At 41.3% G+C, this 20,503-nt stretch overlaps 1 protein-coding gene across 3 annotated transcripts in view; it reads left to right on the plus strand.

Annotated features, from left to right (window-relative positions):
* The first annotated feature begins 12,632 nt into the window (after positions 1-12,632).
* MTF2 (metal response element binding transcription factor 2) overlaps positions 12,633-20,503 on the plus strand; it is a 30,564-nt gene continuing 22,693 nt past the window's right edge. For 2 of the 3 annotated variants that reach the window (XM_075156303.1, XM_075156300.1), the window contains exons 1-2: positions 12,633-12,901; positions 14,408-14,472. In XM_075156303.1, the coding sequence (XP_075012404.1) occupies positions 12,866-12,901; positions 14,408-14,472 (101 nt within the window). In that variant the 5' untranslated portion in view covers positions 12,633-12,865. The remainder of the gene's footprint in view (positions 12,902-14,407; positions 14,473-20,503) is intronic. The other variant, XM_075156301.1, reaches the window with a different exon arrangement.

Below are 20,503 nucleotides of genomic sequence, written 5' to 3' on the forward strand. Positions count from 1 at the left end.
CATCCCCTCTGCCGGAGGACATTTCCACAACAGAACTGTTTCAGGTCACAGTCTAGCATATTTGCTTTAATTGCCTGTGAACGTCAGTTCACACTAAAATGCTAGACTGTGAACCTCAGCTAGGGAGGTACAGATATGCCCTGCCTTCTGCCAGCTGTGGTTTGGAGGAGAAAAATGGGCAGAAGAGTGACTACAGATAACAGAGCTGCTATGTGAAGCCTTTTCCTCTCTTGTCTTCTACTACTTACACCTACTCCCATGCTGTTCTCTCTCTTCTGCCATGCAACTGTTTGTGTAGCTGAATGGTGAACTGTTTGCTGAACCCAGATTAAAAATAACCAGAAAAAGAAAAAAGCCACATCAGTTCTCTGGTTTGATTCCACATGCCACTCACAACACTGTCATAGTCAGAAATGCAGGAATAGCCTGGCGTTTGGAAGAAGCAGCAGAAACAGGAACTGCTTAAAATGGGGTAGGAAGAAAAGCTCTTCAAATCTGCCCTAAAACTGATGTCTCCTTAAAATATATACTCCAGCCCAGTGATTTGTTGGGCAGAGTGAATGAATCATTGTGTTATGTAGGAATTTGAACTGAACTAATCATTCCTTCAGGCCTTAAATCATACATAAGTAAATCTGCTTCAATTCACGGGCTTTAATGAAGCTGAGAATCTGGCCGTGTATGCAAGAATTAATACAATGTACCAGCATGCCTTAGCAAACAGTCTTCATGATATTGGCAAGAATTACTAAAAACGTAACACTTTGTCTTACTTGTTTTGCTACATTCAAAATCTCTATACGTGAAATGCAGAAATTTTGTGCTGAATGAGGATTCTGACAGCACCCTGGAAAAGCAGTAACAATTAGCAGAAATCTTTAGGAAATAAACATTTCCTTTTACTAAACCGCTAACTGTAACGATTATAAATTTGTTAAGTCTAAATACTTTTTTTTTCTTTTCGGTATTATCGTATTAAAATTGGTAATTCTGAAGTAATTTGTAATACATGAACTTTCTTAAAAAGCTTATCACCCCTTATGAAGGAAGCAGCAATGTACTGCTTAAATTCCAAGCTGCTAACTAACTATATGTACAGTTGATCTACTTAAGTATTCACCATTGTTTTTTCTAGATAAAACATTTTTTACTTCCCTTTAAATAAACAAAACAAACAGCCAGACAGTCAAGTATATTCCTTGGCACAGAGCAGATGCCTTTTTCGATCCCTAGAGTAGGCAGTCTATTGATTGTATATTAATTAATTTCTGTAGCCTACTTTATAGAAAGTACTGTGGGATTGTTCATAGAAAATATCCCAGTAGGCATAAGGTATTAACTGAATTATTTTTGATTTATCACCATCTAAATTTCTACAGTACTTAGCAGCAATTCCCACTATAAACAAAATTACCTGAATAAAGTAAAAACTATTTTATACTTAGAATGATTTTTTTTAGAAGCAGAGGTGCTGTTCTAAGCAAAGTATGGAACTGCATTCACACACAAATTTTCTTAAATCATTAAAAATACCCAAGCAGAATAAATTCAGTAGTCTAAAATATATTCTTTGAGTTCTTCTCTATGTAATAGTACACATTTCTGAACAACAGCTGTTTTTGATCCATCTATACAAAATAAAAAATTAATGACAACACAATAACTACTAGGTTACAGCATTTCTAAAGGTGTTCTTTTCCCCAATTGAATGGCAAAAGGCAATTTGGAGCAGTAACAGTTTAAAAGTCTTTAAGTAAATGATCAAGCCTATGCTAATATAGTATACAGTATTATATTTATCTATATGCTTCATTTAACTTTGAGGAGATAAGTATCCCTGCAGTCATAGTTTGACTACATCATACCAACATACTATAAAAGCATCTTGTCAAATTAGGTTTATGCCCGGTTCCTGCCAGGCTCTGCAAGCCTGGCTCTGCGCAGCACGGCAGCTCTCACTGACCAGTTCTGCCACATGCTTTTTCAGCAACACTGAAGTTCACAACAGAAGTTATTTTTCCCCTGCCCCCTCCCAGCTCATTTTATTTCTGCATCACAGTCATCCCTGCTCCCACCCCACCCCCCAATCTGGATAAAACTGTTTTGAGACAGTTTTATAACCTAGACCATCAATATTATTCAATTATTTTTAATTAGAGGTTATTTTTAACCCAGATTGTTTCTGTGATGAAATTCACAGCACAGCTGAACAAACAGTTTTTGCCTGCATTAAGGGTGTGTGGAGAGCACCTGAGAAGGAGGTTGTGGTGGGAACTTCTTAAATCAGCCCGACTGCTAAAGAAAATGTATTGTGGAACTGCAACTAAAGTAATTTTGTTATTTGACAATAAAGTATCTGTAAGAACCTAGGCCTCAAAGATGTATTTTAAGATTGCTCTGTATGAATCTACATCAGAAATCATAGTATTTGATTCCTTGTCTTTTATTTAAAAGAAACAAAGGCTGCATTTTATATAATTAAGTCTATTGAAAATAGCTATAATTTGTCTAAATGCATAAAGAATAAACTATTGCAGTTAATTAAAGCATTTATTAGCTCAGAAGAAACACACTGAAAATATACCTTTTATGATAAACTGAATATGTTCAGTGCTATTATGGTGAACAGTGCAACTGTTGTGCATGCCCTGAGTTCTCATTGTACGTAGGCTCAGAGCCCTCTTTCCAAACAGAGCATTCAAATGACAACACCATCACACCCGGACAGCAGTTGTAGCAGATAAAGCTTTTTCTTTTGACCGAGCGGGCAATCAGACCCTTTCTAGATCTTTCGTATTACAAAGTAGCTGCACAAAAGGAGATTTAATCCACAAACCCGTATTTTCAACCCACAAAACCAATTTGGGCTTGGGATTATACCATATATATAATTGGGAGTATAGCTACAAAAATATTAGTAGTGGGTGAGGTAAACTGAACAGTTCTTTGAAGACATAGAGAGTCTTTGTTAGACTTTTACACCTCTAATAAGGGTTAACAGGTAGCTGGTCAATGCAGTCATTGTGTTTGACACAGGTAGTGCCATTTCTTTGAAAATATTTCAGATGACTACAGATATTTATTTTCTATTTCGTCTAGATATGTACTAAATAACTTGTTATAGTTTAGGTCAACTTTGATGTGAGATTTGCAGAGTTTTCAATCAACTTATTTTGTGACTGCCTCTACACACACGAGCAAACAGACATACTGTGTGCTGACATCCAAGCTGACCTCCTTTTACCTATGTTTTATCCCAGCTTCCTGTTCACGTCCTGCAACTGTCCACATAAAAACCCTTCTTCACAGTATTGTTTGAACCTGGACTTATTTACACAACTGAGGATATAGGCTTATATCCAGTTTTACTTCAAGTCAAACTCTAACCACAACTATTGTTTCCCACGTGTTAGAAATAGATGGTTACAATTTGTTTTAATTTAAAATCAGAACAAAGTGGAAACCGCACAGCTTTTCCAGCTCTTTTTTTTCCATCCCTCTTCCCAGCTGTCGTGTATGATTCAAAGTGGATTCTAAACAGAAGAAAATTACATATTCAACCAGTATTACTTAGTATTGAAATTCACACTAAATTTGCTGTTTCTGTTTAAAAATGTTTTTAAATAAGACCTGGATTTACAAGTCTAGCAAGTAAGGATGCCCTTTTCACCACAGGCTATCCACTGGTAATTAAATCACACCAGTAATCTGATACAGCATTATATCTTTACTACTATGATAGCACTGTCACAGAAGTTTTACATCCTAGAACCTGCAGTAAATTAAAAAGTCCTTGGAGACCATCGCTACTTGACCTCTTGGTCTGTTTGCTGAATTCCAGGCAGGGCAAAAGACAACCAGTTCTACTTTTAGCAACCACCTGCATGTGAGCATGGTGTCTTGTTAATGCTTGCCTGCGTTTCCTCCAGTCTTTGGCAAGTACGGCTCTAGAACCGTTCCTGCCTGAGAAATCTGAGATAGTTGATAAAGGTCCTGGGAAAGGCAAACTGACAATAGACAGTTGTAATTTGAAGGAGAATTAAACTATAGCAAACTGACTTCTGAATTAGATAATCCTCACGCATACTTAGTACGCTTTCCCTTTTGTGCCTTGTAAGTTTAATTTGTCTCAGCTTTTCAGGGTGTTTTCATGTAGCCAAGCCCTTTGAATGTGGTCTTTCTCATCCTGACGTTGTCTTCACGTGTGCTTATGGCAGGTCTGGATATTCCCCTTTGCATTCCTCATGGGCAGGAGGATGGACTTTGATTTGCTGTAATGGAACACAGCAGAGCCATCAAGACCCCTGTACGGCCACCACTGCTGCCCAGGTTGGGAAGGCATGTGGTCTTCAATTCCAGTCGGGCTGAGGCCATCACACGATGCTTTTCAGTATCAGTGAATTCACAGGGCCAGCATGTCTACCTGGCAGTCCTGCTTGGCACACTTCTGCTTTCCTGACTCAAGAAGCAGCTCACTTGTCCCATAATCAGAAATATTTCAGTTGTCACTTCATGAGCTGCCCATGATCATGGAACACACAGTCGATCATCTGAAAGAGAGATGGCAGTCCATGGGGTCAAACTGAAGGTGAGTTTATATTTCCCTATTGGCTTGCTGTAGATGTTTCATTTTATAACTGGAACAGAGGAAGAAATAAGCCTTTTCTCTTTGGATTTCCATTGTCTAAAATTAGTATTTTTATCACCTCTTCTGCTACTTTGGTTCTGTACTTCCTCCTTGATGTATACATACTGTCAGCTCCTAGACTCATGAAGTTACTGCTAGGTGATTTGGCTGAAAACAAACCCATTTTTACACATACCTATATATGTTATCTATACATAGATGCATAAAAGTAATGTTTTTCAGCTGGAGCAGTACATTGACCTGCCACATCTGTGTGGCTCCTGGCATAGGGGACAGCCACCACGGCAGACGAGGTCAGCAGCCCCCTGAGCAGGAGTGAGTGCAACCTTAGATGGCAGCAGCTGCCAGACAAGTTTGGCTGGGTCAGGAAACTGTACCCTCAGGTACAACTGCAGAGAAGAGCCAGACTCACAGCGCCTCGCTGGGGCTCTCCTCCCCACCCCCTCCTTCGGCCCAGGCCTCCCCTGCCTCTGTGAGGAGTAGGCTCAGGGGACTGAACCAGCAGAAAACGATTTACCACTGTTGCGGGGTTAGTTTATACTACTTGGTGCTATGAAGCGGGTCACTGCAACGTCAGAGGAGCACCCAAGTGGGCTCAAGGGAGCCCTGACAGCATGCCGGGAAGAAGCGGCAGGACTGCCAGCCCTTAGCTCACATTAGCCGCTTCGCAAAATTCACACTTCCACCTGGCTGCAAAAGCTAGGGCAGGGGACCGCTCGGCCGGCTGTGCCCCTGTGCCATGTTGCCCCACTTCTCTCAAACCCATCTTGAAGTTTAGCATCTGGTAACTGCATCCATGCTACGACAACTTCAGGCTGTACTATTTTAACTGCATTAATCTAGTAGATATATAGCTCTTCTGTGTTGATAAGACCATTTTTTTCTACTATTTTATTGATACATTAGAAGAAATTCACTACCTTACTGAGGGACAATCTAGCTTATAGTATGCTTTTGCAGCCTGATGATGTTGCAAATGAATGTACTGTTGCTTTGGTTTTACATTGATATTTAACTAATGTTTTTAACTCATCACAAAAGCACATAGCACGAAAAAAAATATTGTCTGTCCTGGCAGCCCCAGATTTTAGGGATAGAGTCAGGACTGTATAGATGGGGAGGTCAGTCCCAGTGTGAAGGATGTCAAAATAGAGAACGAATGACTGATGTAGTAAGAATTTATTTTGATCCTGTTTCTGTATCATTTTTTTAGCTGAATGCAGATAAGCAACACTGTGTTAGAACAGAATCTGGGCTTTCAGGCTGAGATAACATGGCATCAATGTGGAAAGGTCAAAATATATGTCGGACAATAGCTATTACATATGGATTAGCCAAAATAATGATACTTAGATTGCACCTTTTACTTGAGTATATCAAAGTTAACAAATGTAACAGTACCACTATTTTATAAGCAGTGGAAAAATGAAGTATGGAACTGATGACTTGGGTAGTGTGTTGGCCTGGGACCGCTTATGGTTCTTTCTGTGCAGCCCTCTTGGACTGGCAGCAGCTACAGAAAGGGCTACTGCCTTATCTTCAGCCCCTGCAGCTGAATTTACCGGCCTGCAAGCAGCTGTACGTGTTAGCAGGATCCTGTCACGCTGCACTGTTCAAAAGTATTTTGTCTCCATCTTCATCAGATAAAGAGATGCTATTAGGCAAAAAAAAAAAAAGAGAATAAGAGAAGTGAGGGACTTTCCGTCTGAGCGGGACTTGGCAGGTCTGCTGAAAGCTTGTGACAAGGCCCATACTGCATTCCAGGTGGTGGGAGAGCAGAAGGAATGCTGCACTAATTCTCCCTCCGGCCAGACTGATGTCCAGAACAGATTTTTCACCGCAGATGAAACAGCAATATTCTGGCATGTAACTGTGTCCTGAGGGGCTATTAAACATTTTTTACTTCAGTTTAAAGTTAAGAGGTAAGTCTGGTCTGTACTGTTACAAAATTTAACCACACAAGAGCTGGAAATTCTGCTCTAGCAGACATTTTTACAGTATACAAAAGAGCATAGATCCTGACAGACAAAACCTTGCCATAAAACTGTACGATGCCACCGTCTTCAAGAAGTTACGATACAACCCATCACGATGTAAAATATTTGAGACTGCAATTAGTTTTGCAAATCCACAGAACAGAGCTAAAGTGAATGAATAAAATACTTGCTTAGGCTTTAACTCTGAACTGCTGACTATGCATTTTAACTTTAGTGGCTAGAGCTTCAGGAACTGCTTTCAGATCTATGCTTAGAGAGTAGGGGAAGGAATGCATCACACCGGCACATGACTGAATTCTCAGGGAGTTTGGGAAACGGAACCTCTTTCCGATCCAGGCAATTAACAAAAATTTCAAGTCTTGGCAGCTGTTTGTTTTCTGAAAGAAGGTAATTATATGACTACAGCAGTAGAATGACAGTGCAGAGAGAGTGGTAAACCTCTCTTAAATTACAACTCTGAGGTTGCACTGGTCTCACAAGAAGAAGACAGGAAGATTACTCAGGACTACTCTTGCCTACCTTCACAAAATTCCCACTAGCTAGAATAGTAATAAGCTGCAGTTCTCTCACAGCTATTTTCTGGAGCTAAAATAATGCTACATGTGCTCATAAGTCTTCTTCAATACAGAAAAGATAGTATTACTAGTAAGAACACAGTAACTCATACATAAGCGCCCTCAGCAAGGCCAAACCTAGTCAAGCACCTATTTTTTCTCCTTTGGACCTCACTCACTGTCTTTAAGTACAAAAAAAGCATTTACTATAACTAAGATAGATGCCAGAGACATATTCTCTCACAATAAAAGCCTTGCCCACTCTTTAGTGAGCCTACTCATAGATGTTGTAAATAATGTAGAAACACTATGTCTCAAGCTCTTACTATTTCAGGCCTTGAATATCTCAGCCTATTACAAGTTTTATTTTTTCTACTCTTATACATTTGTTAACTGAGGCATTGCTTCTTATTCAGCCACTTCCAGCAAACAGAGAGATTTCAGCCATGGTGGGGTATGAACTGCAAATTAGCAATAACTAAGGTCTTATATTAGAATTATGTGAACGTTTAATAGTTTGTAAGTGCTTTGAACTGTGAACTATAGAGCACCTGAAGAACTATCTATCCACCTACCAAAGACCACTTAGTCATGCAAAATCCTGATGTATCTTTTAAAAGTAATTTCAGAAAGGTTACACATCTGGAATAAAATTTTAAGTGAATCAAGTATTAAGGACTTTTTAAGTTGCAGCTTGTTTAACATTGTTTCAAGCATCTGAAGTGTCTGTTATTAGATGCAGAGCTAACACCCATAGTTTTTGGGTTTTTAGGAGTCTTTAGTGCTTTGAGTAATAGTGCCAGGGAAGGACTTAAAGAACAGAGTTAGATTGCTAAATGTTACTTTTTAGAAGGTAAACAATGTTCTAATGGTTTTCAAGTTTAAATGTGGCTTAGTTCAAAGGCTAATAAAGATTGTGATACCAATGGATCATATACTAACCCACACAGTAAGTGCTGTTCAATGCATGTGTTGCAGAAACGCGTTAGACACTTACAGTCAAAAATAGGACTGCAATATTCTATCTTCAAAAGTTACAAGCAGTACATTGTTAAATATTAAGGAGATAAGAATAAAGAAATAATTGCTTAGGATTAGTGGGGCAAATATGTTGGTTTTCTATACATTGAATTTAACAGAAAAAATAGTATTTGACTGGCTAAATTGGGTCAACAATGACCACGATAGTGAACATATTTAAAAGGGTATTTACAGTTTATGTTTTATCAAGCAAAATCCCGACATTCACAAAAAGATGATGGAGCACAGGACAGTTTTTTTCAGGATTTCCTGATCTCTGAGAAATACACCTCTATAAAAGAGATGGGAATGGTAAAGTGCTTGTACTAGAAAAGAAGTGTTTCTCTGTGAAGACCAGTATCAGGGAACCTTACAGCCAGTAATATTAATTTATTTTCCTCTGTATTGTTGATATATGAGGATGAAAAATTATTCATATTCTTGTCTATCAAGAAAATATTTAAAGATGTCTATTTTTAAATATTTTCAGTGCTATTTTTATCTTTAGTGTAAAGATAGAATAATTACTGTAATTTTATGATAACAATTGTTAGCTACTTGTAAGACAATAAAAAAATCTTTATATCTTATAACATCACTTGTCTATTTTTTAAATTTTGAAATCGAAGATTCTTTTCTGAGTCGAGGCATAATAAATGCAGCATACGTGCATTGTCTCACTAATTATTATGTTTATGTAAAAGTAGATGTACTGTATTTATCTTGATTTAAGATAGGAAGATCCCAGGTGAGCTTCCTTGCTGTTCCCATGCTTAAACAATGCAAAGAAAATGACCTGGGATCTAATTTTCCCTCCTTACTGAATTATGGTCATGACAACCATCTGTACAAGGATAAGCTTTACAGTATTGTCTTGTCCAAGGGTATCATTTTGAAGTTATGTTGTGTGATACAATAAGGTAATGGAAAATAATACTGTGCGGCAGTTGGTGCTCTCATCTACATATACTGCTGACTTACACTTTTGGTTTCTATGTGTTTTGGTTTGCTTGTTTAATATTTATGTGGCCATTGTGACAAGGAAAGTATAGAACATAACATCAGCTTTTAAAAAATACATTAACATTTGAGAGAAGGGCCATTGGCTAAGGGAAATGGCGCTGCTTCTGACTCTTTGAATCTATTCATCTCTACTGGGTACTAGGGAATATACATTCTGAACAAGAAATTTAATTTTTCTCTGCTGTGCCAGCAAGGCAAAATACAATTTAAAAAAGCCAAGACTTTGCTTTTGCATGTCTTTATGGCAAGAGCTTGCCTATATGGACAAAAATAAACAGAGGTAAAGACAGTGCCATGTTGTTATTCTTTAGCTCCTTTCTGAAATAGAGCTATTTATAAGATGCGATGGAATAAAGCTGAACATATCTATTATTAAACAGAATCTGATAGATAATCAAAGACTATTTTTTTTCCTGAAACTTCTACACAAGAAAGCTCTTACTGACATTGGAGGGAATATAATTTAATTTGGCTTTGGTCACTCTGTGCATCAAAGGACATACATAATATGTCTGGAATTGAAAACACAACAGGAGAGATTGCTTAAACTGTATGTTCAAATAGTTTGGAGCTATTAGTGGAAGGCAAAAAAGAAAGTAAGGCAGGAAAGTTCATTCTAAAGTCATGACATACAGTTGTGCCATATGTCAACAGAAGAAATAAGTGGTTGTTTTACTACTAGCACTGAATAGAAAGCAGACAAAGATTCTAGCTTGCTCCAAATCAGATTAATCATACATGTCTCATAGTATAGTAATGGGAATTGTAGAAAGTGTGTTTAAACTAGGTTTTTTACTATTGCTTTCTTTGCCCCACATATGCCAGTGATAACAAGGATCCTTCTTCTGCTGCAAATACAGGTTTGCTGATTTGAGCATTTTAACTTGAAAACCATTTGTAAAGGATCATTTGCACATTTCCAGTAAGATCCCCAACCCTGTAATAATCTGGTCAGGCTGGGCAAAGGAACAATGCAAATGACTCTTCCAGTGCAAATTTCTCCTCCTAAAGTACAAGTTGTTGATCTTAAGTAACCTGTGTCTACGTATACCTCAGCCATTTGATTTACTTGGTCTAGCAGATGGATCGGATGGGTAAGAGTCACACAGTCACTGCTCTAGAAAGGGGTTTCCTGTTGGATGGAGATTCAGTGACCTGCTAAATTGATTAAAAAAAGGATGTTATAGTATGAGTTACTAAATAAAGGTGGTGGGGGGTGAGGTGTATGTGGGAGATATATGGCTTGGAATTCTTCTAGCTATCAGTAATAACTTGCCTTAAAGGATTTAGATTTTAAATAGATTTTTTAATAGATTTTAAAATGGTTTTATTTGGTGTTTGGCTATAAGCTCATATTGTACTTTCAGATACTATGGGAGGAAGATATTATGTGGAATCTATGTTGTGGGAAAATACTGACATGGTCTGCTGTTTGTAGTGATAAAGCTAATGGTAACAAGCTTTGGGAGGCACATTCTGGCCTAACTAGTGCAATCCCTGAAATAGCAAACTAATCAGTTAATCAAACCCTAACTATTCTTATATAACGTAGGGATTCCTAGTTTCTTTCCATGCTCAGATAATGCTATTCTAGCAGCAACTCCTAGCTTTGTGACAAGTGGTGCTTTGTGGATAGGATGGGGCCATGCAGCTCTGCAACTCTGCAGTGGGGTCATGCAAACTGATTTTGGGAGCAATATTCTAAGGACAAGGAGGGCAGAGCTAGCATGTCTCTTGTTGGTCAGGAGCTTTTGGGTTAGGTTTGTGGGTTTTTTTTGGTGGTGGTGCTGGTGGTTAATTTACATTATAGGGGAGTAATTCTACTTTGAGAAGTTTTGATTTAAGTAATTTCAAAGATACAGCATGGCGAGGCTGGTTAAGACCCTCCATGTATGACACTAAAAAAAGTTGTGAGGGAGCCAATTATTGATGTTCAATGATGTTTATTCCGTTGCTGACTAGAAAGTTTGGTTTTTAACTTAGCTGAACGCTGGTTCTCACACCACTGTTGTGATTTAAAAATAAAACCTTGTATGTAGGTATATCTCAGACCGAGTGCAATTTTTTTTCTCCTGCTGGTGACCCTTTGCCTTTAGTACTAGCGGTACCTGACTGCTGTTCGCAGTACATGAAAATCTGTGAAGAGCAGCCAGCGGCCTTTATGTCTATTTTTAGCAGAAGACCATCACAATTACTGAACAGTGTCTAGTTAGCACATCCAGGGGAGAACTATCCCCTAACACTTGTATTTAAAACAACTGTGAACAACAGATTTTGAACATAAATACTGCTTTATTCTGATGTAACTAGGAGTTGGCCAGACTAAGCTGTACTCTGGTGCTCCGCCCAGGCTTCCCTCCCCATGCCCCTTGGCAAAGGGGGAGGCAAACTGATCCAGTGTCTTATTTTCAGTGGTTTATCCTGGGAGGGGAGAAGGCTTTGAGAACTCGGGCAGCATGAGCAGAACAGAACCAGGAATCATTCACCCTGCAGTCCACCGAATTCAGCCATTCCCCGAGTGTCTGTAACACCAGTTGGTGAGAGCTTATCCAGTAAATATTTGCATTTCAGTATTGTGCAGAGGCCTGAGCAGCGCCCAGTAACTGCCCTTATGGGATTAGGGCAAGCTCTGCAACACATGCCACCACTGTATTGGGCAATTGCTGTATTTAATCATGGGGACTACGGAGACTAGTCCAATACTACAGCCTAAGAAACTATGCACAAAGCCAAGCTATTCTCAATGACAGGAAGTGAAAAGCCTATTTCGCTCAGCTAACACAGCTACCACTAAAAACAGAAAGTGATGTTTAGCTCGTCTCCTAAAATGGCAGTATCCCGATGACTGTCACTGCAGAGGAGTGCCCTGTTCAGCCCGCTGCCCTGTGGCCTTGGTACCAACCCACTGCAGCAGCCTCCGGTACCTGGGCCGGGCGTGGGCTAGGCCTCGCCTCGCCGGCCACCCGGGCTCGAAGCTATGCCCCCCTCCTGCTCTCCTTAGATCATTCTAGATGCCAGGGCCGACCCCCACCAATGCGGGGAGCTGCGCCGCGGCCCCGAGCCCGGGCGGGGGACCCCCAGGGCCGCCGGGCGGTGGGTACAGCACGGCGCGACGGGCGGCGCTGCCCGGGCCCGGGCGGCCTCCCCGCAGGTGCGGCGGGGAACAATAGGCGACTGCTGGCGGGGCAGCCCGCACCCCTCGACACTGCCGCAACGAGTCCCGGCCAGCGGGCAGGGATCTCTCCTTCGGCAAGCACGCCTAAAGTAGTCCCTCTTTGTTCACCAGCGGCAAAGGTTCGGTTTCACCTGTGTCCTTCCGCCGCGGCGCTCTTCCTCCCCGCCCCCTGGCCCAGGAGCTGCCTGTCGGCGCAGGCGGGGCCCGCCGGGGCGGGGCCGAGGCCCTTTGTGCTCCCAGAATGCACCAGCTTCTCCTCCGCGGGAAACAAAAATGGCGAGGGGCTACGGTGGAGCCGGGCTGTCTGTGAAGCGGGTCTGACCCCTCCCCCGCCGCCTTTCCTCCCCTGCGCCGCAGGGTCCGTTCTCGGGGGGGTCCCGCTGCGTACCGAGGGCCCGGCCGCACCGGGGCGCCGGGGGGAGGCTCTTGAGCTCGCTGATTTCCCTGTATGAGGCGGTTGGCACCACTGGAGAGACCGAATGAGGTGAGGGGTGGGGGGGCGGGCCGCGGCGGCGGGGGGTGGAGGGAGGGAGGGAGGAAGGGAGGGGCGGCCGGGCCCCGCGCGGGGCGGGGGGGGGGAGCAGCGCGGGGCGGGGGGCGGGCGCGCCCCGCAGCTTGGGCCGCCGGTGCCGCATCCCACCCCCCCGCGACGGCCGCGCCACCCGTCGGGGAGGGGGTGTGAGGGGCCCTGCTCCGGCGCGGGGGACCCTGGAGGCCTTTGGGGGAGGGGGAGGAAGCTCCCTCCGAGGCGGACGCTGGCAAGCAAGTCAGGGGTCAGTGGTGCTCTTCAGCGACCAAAACAAAGGGAAGGGAGGCAGACCATCTAACGGGGTCCGTGGAGGTGCTGCAGGGTGAGGTTGCGGTTAGGCTTGCGCCAGCTCTGCTTCTGTCTTCTTGTTTAAGGATATTGTCCGAGTAGCCTGCATTTGCTCGAGTGCGAAGAGAGCAGCACAAAAGAGGTGGTGGTGTTGGTTGGTAACTTTGTTTTTGGTTTCTTTTTTTGTTTGCAGCGCCTCACCTCTTAGTTTCTGTCAAGCTAGACAATTTGAATGTGCTTAGAAGCTTACAGTTTTACTCCACTAAAATATGGTAACTGTTGCTGGTTGAAAGGATGTGCAATAATGCATTTTCTTTTCTTTGGTATTTGAATTCTGTAGGAAGAATGGGTTGATACTTTTGTTAGTCAAAGAGAACAATATGGTACTGTGTTGGATGCTTTGGATGCTGGTATTAGTGTTGAAATACCAGGGGTTATCATCCACCCATGAAGTATCTGGGTGCTATTTAAAGGAGAGGGCCTGTGTAATTAAATGAAAGGGCCTGCCAGGAAAGCAGTGTAGCATTATGCTTGTTTCTTGAATTTCTGATAGTTAGGGTCTGCTTATGACTTTAAAAGGCTAAACATAGTAACGGATAATAGCATGATATTCTCCTGACTTAGTGTAAGGGAAAGTGATCAATGCTTTACACTTAAACTGTCAAAAGCATGGGATAATAAGAAAAGTTTCCCTGTTTTTTGGGTTTTTTTGGTCTGTAATCAGGTTGGTAAAAGTTAACAAGTTAATGTTTGTCCCTTTTTTGAGACCTCAAATTAGAATTAATTTGAAAGCATTTGAGGTTAGAAGAAAAAAATCTTAGTTCCTATGGTATTAGAGTACAGGCTAATAAGTTCATAGCTCTTTAGTGGAAGAAGAATAGGGGAAAACAAAGATTGAAAATATGAAAGAAGGTGCATAATAAAGTAGTGAAAGTGAGAAGGATCTTTGCAAGGAGCTACAAGCTGGTGAAATGTGGTTCTATACTGAGAGTATAATATAGTAATGTTTTCCACAGTTAACTTTTATTTTGTCAAATACAGATGTGTGGCTTCTCAACAACTTGTCTTTTCTGCTCTGCGAGGAATTTTAAATCAGATGTAGATTGCTTCTCAAAAAATGGCTTAATATGGCTAGTTACCAGTTGTTGAGGTATATATATTTTTTTTAAATAGGTGAAAGACATATGCACTGGCCTTGGATACAGTTATGTTTGTGCTTCCCTGCATGAGGAGATCAGGTAAAGTGTGTGAGAAGAGCAGCTGTAACAAATAAGTTGCAGTTCATTTCCTAGTAGAGAGTGGGCTTCTGTATTCCCTGGAGATAGATGTGAATGAATGTAGTATTAGAGGCACCAAAGATTGCTTTAAAGCATATTTTGTGCTCCTCATGCTAGTTGTGGAGGAGAAGGCTTGTGGAGGGAAGAAACATGCGTGACTAGAAGCCAATACGAATCTTCTCTTAGTTCGTGAATTGACAGTACTTTTTATGTGATTGACCTCTGAGCTTGCTGCAGGGTTGGTTTCACCTTCTTTACAGGCCTTCCTTGCAGGAAATGGAGGGGAAGTGTGTCTTTGAGTAAAACACACTAGGAGAAGAATTCTAAAACCACAGGTATTGCTGGAGGGTCTTTGGGCAGGGTGATACCTGTTACTGAAAGCACTGAAACTAGTTGAATTTACCCTTTGAACAATCTAGATTTCAAGGTGATGGTCTCTTCCTAGAAGGTAGAATCTCTATGGAGGAGTGAAATCAAGAGGCTTAATTTTCTTTGAGGGGAAGAGCGCTAATAATGAGATCATTCCTAATGAGTCTAGACATATTTCATTCACTAAGTATCTTGGAGGATAATAATACTTTATTTATGTTTTAGATTGATTTATTTTTTAATTTCTTTCTGTGGAGTGCTTATGAAGGTTGCTGTTCTTGTAGACTAGCCTTAAAGACGGAAATTTATCTTCATGGGGTTTTGATCACCTCTGAAATCCTTTTTCTTCCCCTCCTCACCCTCGGTGCAAGTCAGCATGTTGTCTGTTATCTCCTTCACTGCTTGGGTGCATGCTCATAGTATACTGCCTCAAGTGCATCCTGTATTTGGATACTGTAGAAACCCAAAAGGCAGTTGCTGTGTTCAAGGAGGTGCTAAGTATATAGTTAAGGGAAGATCTGATCTGAAAAGGTGTGTTGCAACGTGATACCATTGTTCTCTCCCTGATACTACTTTCTGCCTCTTCTCTTTGTGTACAAACACATGATCAATCCCAAACAAATGGCTCTTACAGTACAGGACTACCCTACCCTATTTCCCTACATACTAAATATGTAGGGAAATATGTTATTCTGTAATGATCTTTTAAACACTAATACTTTCACTTTGCATATCAAATAGGTTTAAAACACTGCCAGTTATTTATTATTTCTTGAGGGAGAATGTGAGCCAGTAAAACCAAAGTCACAAATGATTGTAGTATTATGGACATGAGAATGCACTTATCCTGGTGGCTACCTCTTTTTAACTTTTTCTGCCTTAAATGATACTTTAACTTCTATCCACGATAGATTGGCTTGCTTGAGTGGCCTGTGAATTGGCTTGCTGCATATGTTTAAACAAACATGTGAACTTGACTCATGCAGGACCATGGGACCAAACAGGCTGCTTTAAAGAGCACCAAGATAACTGTGTGATTTTCTTGTGGGGCTGTTCTTTACCGTCATAGGTTATGGAGAACAGGGATAATCCGTAATGATTAGAGAATGGCAAACGTTAGACCTATCTTGAGAATAGGCCCAAAGTTCAACCCAGGGAACCACAGGCTGGTTCGCCTCACTTCAGTCTCTAAGAAAGTCATGGAGTAAGTCTTCCTGGAAGACATTTCTGGACACATGGAAAGGTGGTGACTGGGAACAGTCAGCATATATTTACCAAGGATAAATCACGGCCTGACGAACCTGACCACCTTCCGTGTTAAAAATGACAGGATTTGTGGATGAGGGGAGAGGAGAAGGAGGAAAGGATGTTACTTACCTCAACTTCAGCAAGGCTGAAGGAACTGGCTAACAGGAACCTCATGAAATCCAATAGAGACAAAAGCAAAGTCCCGCATCTGAAGGAAGAACCCCAGGCTAAGATTGGCTGGGGGTCTGACAGACAGAAAGCAGAACATGACCCAACAGCGTGTCCTGTGAGCAAAGGCAAGCGGTATCCTGGGCTATATTAACAGGAACAGAACCAGAAGATTGAAGGGAAGTGGTTATCTCCTTCTACACAGAACTTGTTAGATGTTCTGTGAAAGACATCAAACTAGTCGGAGTTTGGTGGAGCACTTGCCCTATGAGGGGAGGCTGATGGAACCAGGCTTGTTCAGCCTGGAGAATAAAGTCGGGAACTGGAGCACTTGCCCTATGAGGGGAGGCTGATGGAACCAGGCTCGTTCAGCCTGGAGAATAAAGACAGTCGGGAACTGGAGCACTTGCCCTATGAGGGGAGGCTGATGGAACCAGGCTCGTTCAGCCTGGAGAATAAAGACAGTCGGGAACTGGAGCACTTGCCCTATGAGGGGAGGCTGATGGAACCAGGCTCGTTCAGCCTGGAGAATAAAAGGCTTCAGGGAGGCCTAACAGCAGCGTTCCAGCTCCTATGAGAAGATTAACGAGATGGAGTTAGTCTCTTCACAGTAGTGCATAGCAGGAGGACAACAGGTAACACATGTTGAAATAAGAGAGATTCTGGTGGGAATGGGCGGGGGGGGGAATGTATTTCCCCTTTCCATGAGGACAGTTCAGCAGTGGAACAGGGACGCAGGGTGGTTGTGTGGCCTCCATCACTGGAGGCTTTCACGGTTTGACTGGATAAAGCCACCTGGTCTGGCCTCATGGCTGATGCTACACTAAGCAGGACTAAGAACTCCTGAGATCCCTTGGAACCTCAATTATTCTATTATCCTAAACAACTGTAAAAATTGAAAATAATTTTGAGAAAGTATTTCTTATCCCCCAACCATTACTCTTTGCTTTACTGAACTGAGGGATGCCTAGGTTAGAGTCTCTTTATCCTCCTTCTGTGCAGTTGGTTATGTGGCTTAGGCTTTTGATTGTACCAGAATACAAAGTAATGTAAAGATAAGGAGCTCAAAGTTTATCTTGTAGATGTACTATGACATGGCACATTGGAAGCTCAATATTCATTTGGCTACATGAAGTAGCAGAAAAGGATAGACTATAATTTAGATTTGTACTGGATCCTCTGCTTGAAAGAAATTCATGGCAATTTACTAATATAATAGCTTGTTCATTGGAACAGTGACTTGCAACAAAGTTGCCATTATGAAAAGCAAAGTGAACTTTTTGTTTTTTGAATCAGGCTGATCCTAAGTTTGGGCCCAGGTTGGGGCGGAAGAAGTATCCTGTTAAGTCGGTCTATTGTCTTGGCCCAGCAGAATCTTTTTATTTGGGGGAGGAAGGTATGATTGACACAGTGAACAGATAACGTTTGGCATGAGATCTCATGAAAGGCAAAGACGCAAGGAAGATGCGAAGAAACATGTGGCTGGGATCCAGCATCTCTCTAGCTACTAACAGAGGTATTGGATCCCAGTCACAGGTTAGCAGCTACGTTGGAAGCATGGCTTAGGCTTGGTTATGCGGTGCTGGATAAACCAGCTAAGATTGTGGCTCTCAAAAGATTAATTTCCCCTTTTTGGCTGCCTTCTGGCTGTGAGCGCTTGCTGCTTACCTGGCTTGTCTAGTCACCAAACCTTTCTGTGAGGTCCTTTAATTTGTTTAAAATACCAGAAAACTAATCCATATTAAGGGAAAGGAAACTGAATAGAATGCTTATGGAAAAGTTAGCTTGTCATTCCAGAGCTGGTGGGAGAGGAGCAAGCTGCTGTATTGGATAAGCCATGTGTGAAACTGCCCTCAGTTTTGTGTGTTCTGAGCCCTTGCTAGACCTCCACCCCCCCCTTATTCCCTGTGAGATGTCAACTGTCCTGTTTTAAGGAGAGCAGAACAGGCGGCTGTTTTTACAATCCTTCTTCATAATTAAGTTTTCATTAAAGTTTAATAAAAGCGTAGTTTGCAACTTCAGACACAACAACTGTGATTAATTGGCAGTAATGTCCCGCTTTCAGAACTTAAACTGATTATCTTTAGCTATCGTAAGTTCTTTCACTAGATCTTCCTCTCCTATGTGATACCATATTTTCCAGTTTTGAGATAGATCCTAAACCTATGTGAGTTGTCTTAGTAGGATGCTCTGTGTGTGTGATTTCTAGTCTGAATTGCCTTCTGCTAAATCTGCTGGGCTCTTTAAACTCATCTTCCCTTCAGTGTGATTTGTATTTACTGGGAATAAATGAATTATCTATAGGTCCCACTTTTATAAGTTGTCTCAGTGGATTAAAATTTTCTCTTAATATGCTTTGGGCACTTAGTTGTTAAAATTTAGTATCTTTAAATTGGCTTCCAAAAACTATCTGTACTCATAGGGTAACTATCATCTGTTGCAGTATTTGTGAATCACGCAGCCCTTCTGGAAGAAATTTCCTGAAATTGCATGGATTGTCAATGAATGTCTATAGTTCAGTCATGCAGTCTGGCAGTGCCAGTTGAGGGAGTTTGTGTCTCAGGTTGCTTGTTTGCATTTGTTCTGTAGTGCTGACAAACCATTCTGTGAAACAAATCAGTGAACTGAGATAGCTGAAAAAATAACTCTTATCAAGGGAGTTTTTCTTAACAGTTGTTGTTTCACAGCAGTTGTTACAACTGAAGGAGTACAGGAGTATGAATGACCTTAACCTGGCAGTGCTGCTGAGGAAAAAGACACTTGGAAACAAGAGGGAGAGTGCTCCGTCTTTTTAATCCTCCAGCTTCTTCACATCTTTTTCCCTAACTCTTCTGCTTCTTCCTTCTGTAGGATTGCTGTGGAGATACAGGAGTCAGAGGCACCAAATGAACATTGAAATTTTCTAACCTCTAATAAAGAGATCAAAAAGAGTTACAAACAAGTCAAAACTAACAGAAATCTAATTCTGATTTTGATAAATACAATGCTATGCATAGTAAGTTGTCATGGTTCACAAATCAGACTGCTTTAGATAGCTCACCTTCAGGGGGAGTTAGCTGTCATTCTTTGTCAACAGGAATGGCAATCTCCTGCTGCTGCATCATATTATAACCTAATTCATTAAGTAGATGAATAGAAGGTCTTTGGTCTTGCTTGAGAATATCTATGGTTATGATCTAGACCCTGAGGTGAAAAATCAATGAGCATTTTCAGTACTTCACAAGATCAACTTCTCGAGAAATAGTGAAAGTGCACTTATATTTTGAAGCGTCTTTCAACATGCAGACACATTTTACTGACTTCCCCACTAACTTCTGAAAGATTGTATGGGCACGTAAGTACTTTCTTTGCATTTTAAGTGCTTGAGTAAGAATACAGCCACAACATATTCAGTATTGAGTAAAGGAAGTAAAGCCAAGGTAGGTTAGACATGCTGTATGATATGCAGTGTAGCTTAGTTGAGCAATTTAGATGAGATAAAGCAGATTTTTATATTGGATAAGTTCTTCTGAAAAACAAGACATCTGTTGGATATTTTGCAATGAGAAGTTCTTGGAGAGAAGTTTTTAAGATGGTGGGGAAATTGTTACTTAAAGGTTACTAGTTTTGTTGGTAACTATAAATGGTATGGTAGGAAGGTGCTATGGAGCTAACTTTAGGGAAGACTTGAACACAAGTTTCTGGAAAATGTGGAACCTTTAAATTAATTTCAAAATTGGCAAGAAAGAAGTTAACCTCAGTTTGCATTTTCACTTAACTTCCAACAGAAGTTTTATTTTAATGGTTGGTGTGACTTTTTGGTACTCCACTACGGTGGAGACAGCTGTGGCAAGACAGACGAGAAACTTATTAACACTTTAGGCATGTAGTTTTTACGCTGGTCTGCGCTGAATTTCTTGTGACTTGTTGTGCAGTGTTTCCAGAAGGCACTACAGAGACACCTACTTTAAGTAACTTACGGCTTGCTAATTAAAGTCAACTTGTTAAAACAGTGGCTCTTCCCACTTAATCTCCATCAAAAACATTGAGGGAATGTTTCCCTGAAGAGGAACTTCTTATCCATGTGGAAAGCAACTGTTAAGCTAGCTCCAAGTGTCAGCCTATTGTGATAACTAACCCTATTTTCAGTCTATGTGTTAGATAAACCATAAACTGCCACAGCAGGAGCAACTTCATGAGCTGTTTAGTCATCACTTCAGCAGTGCTA

This window comes from Calonectris borealis, chromosome 8, assembly GCF_964195595.1.
Source record: "Calonectris borealis chromosome 8, bCalBor7.hap1.2, whole genome shotgun sequence".
NCBI classification, from domain to species: Eukaryota; Metazoa; Chordata; class Aves; order Procellariiformes; family Procellariidae; genus Calonectris; species Calonectris borealis.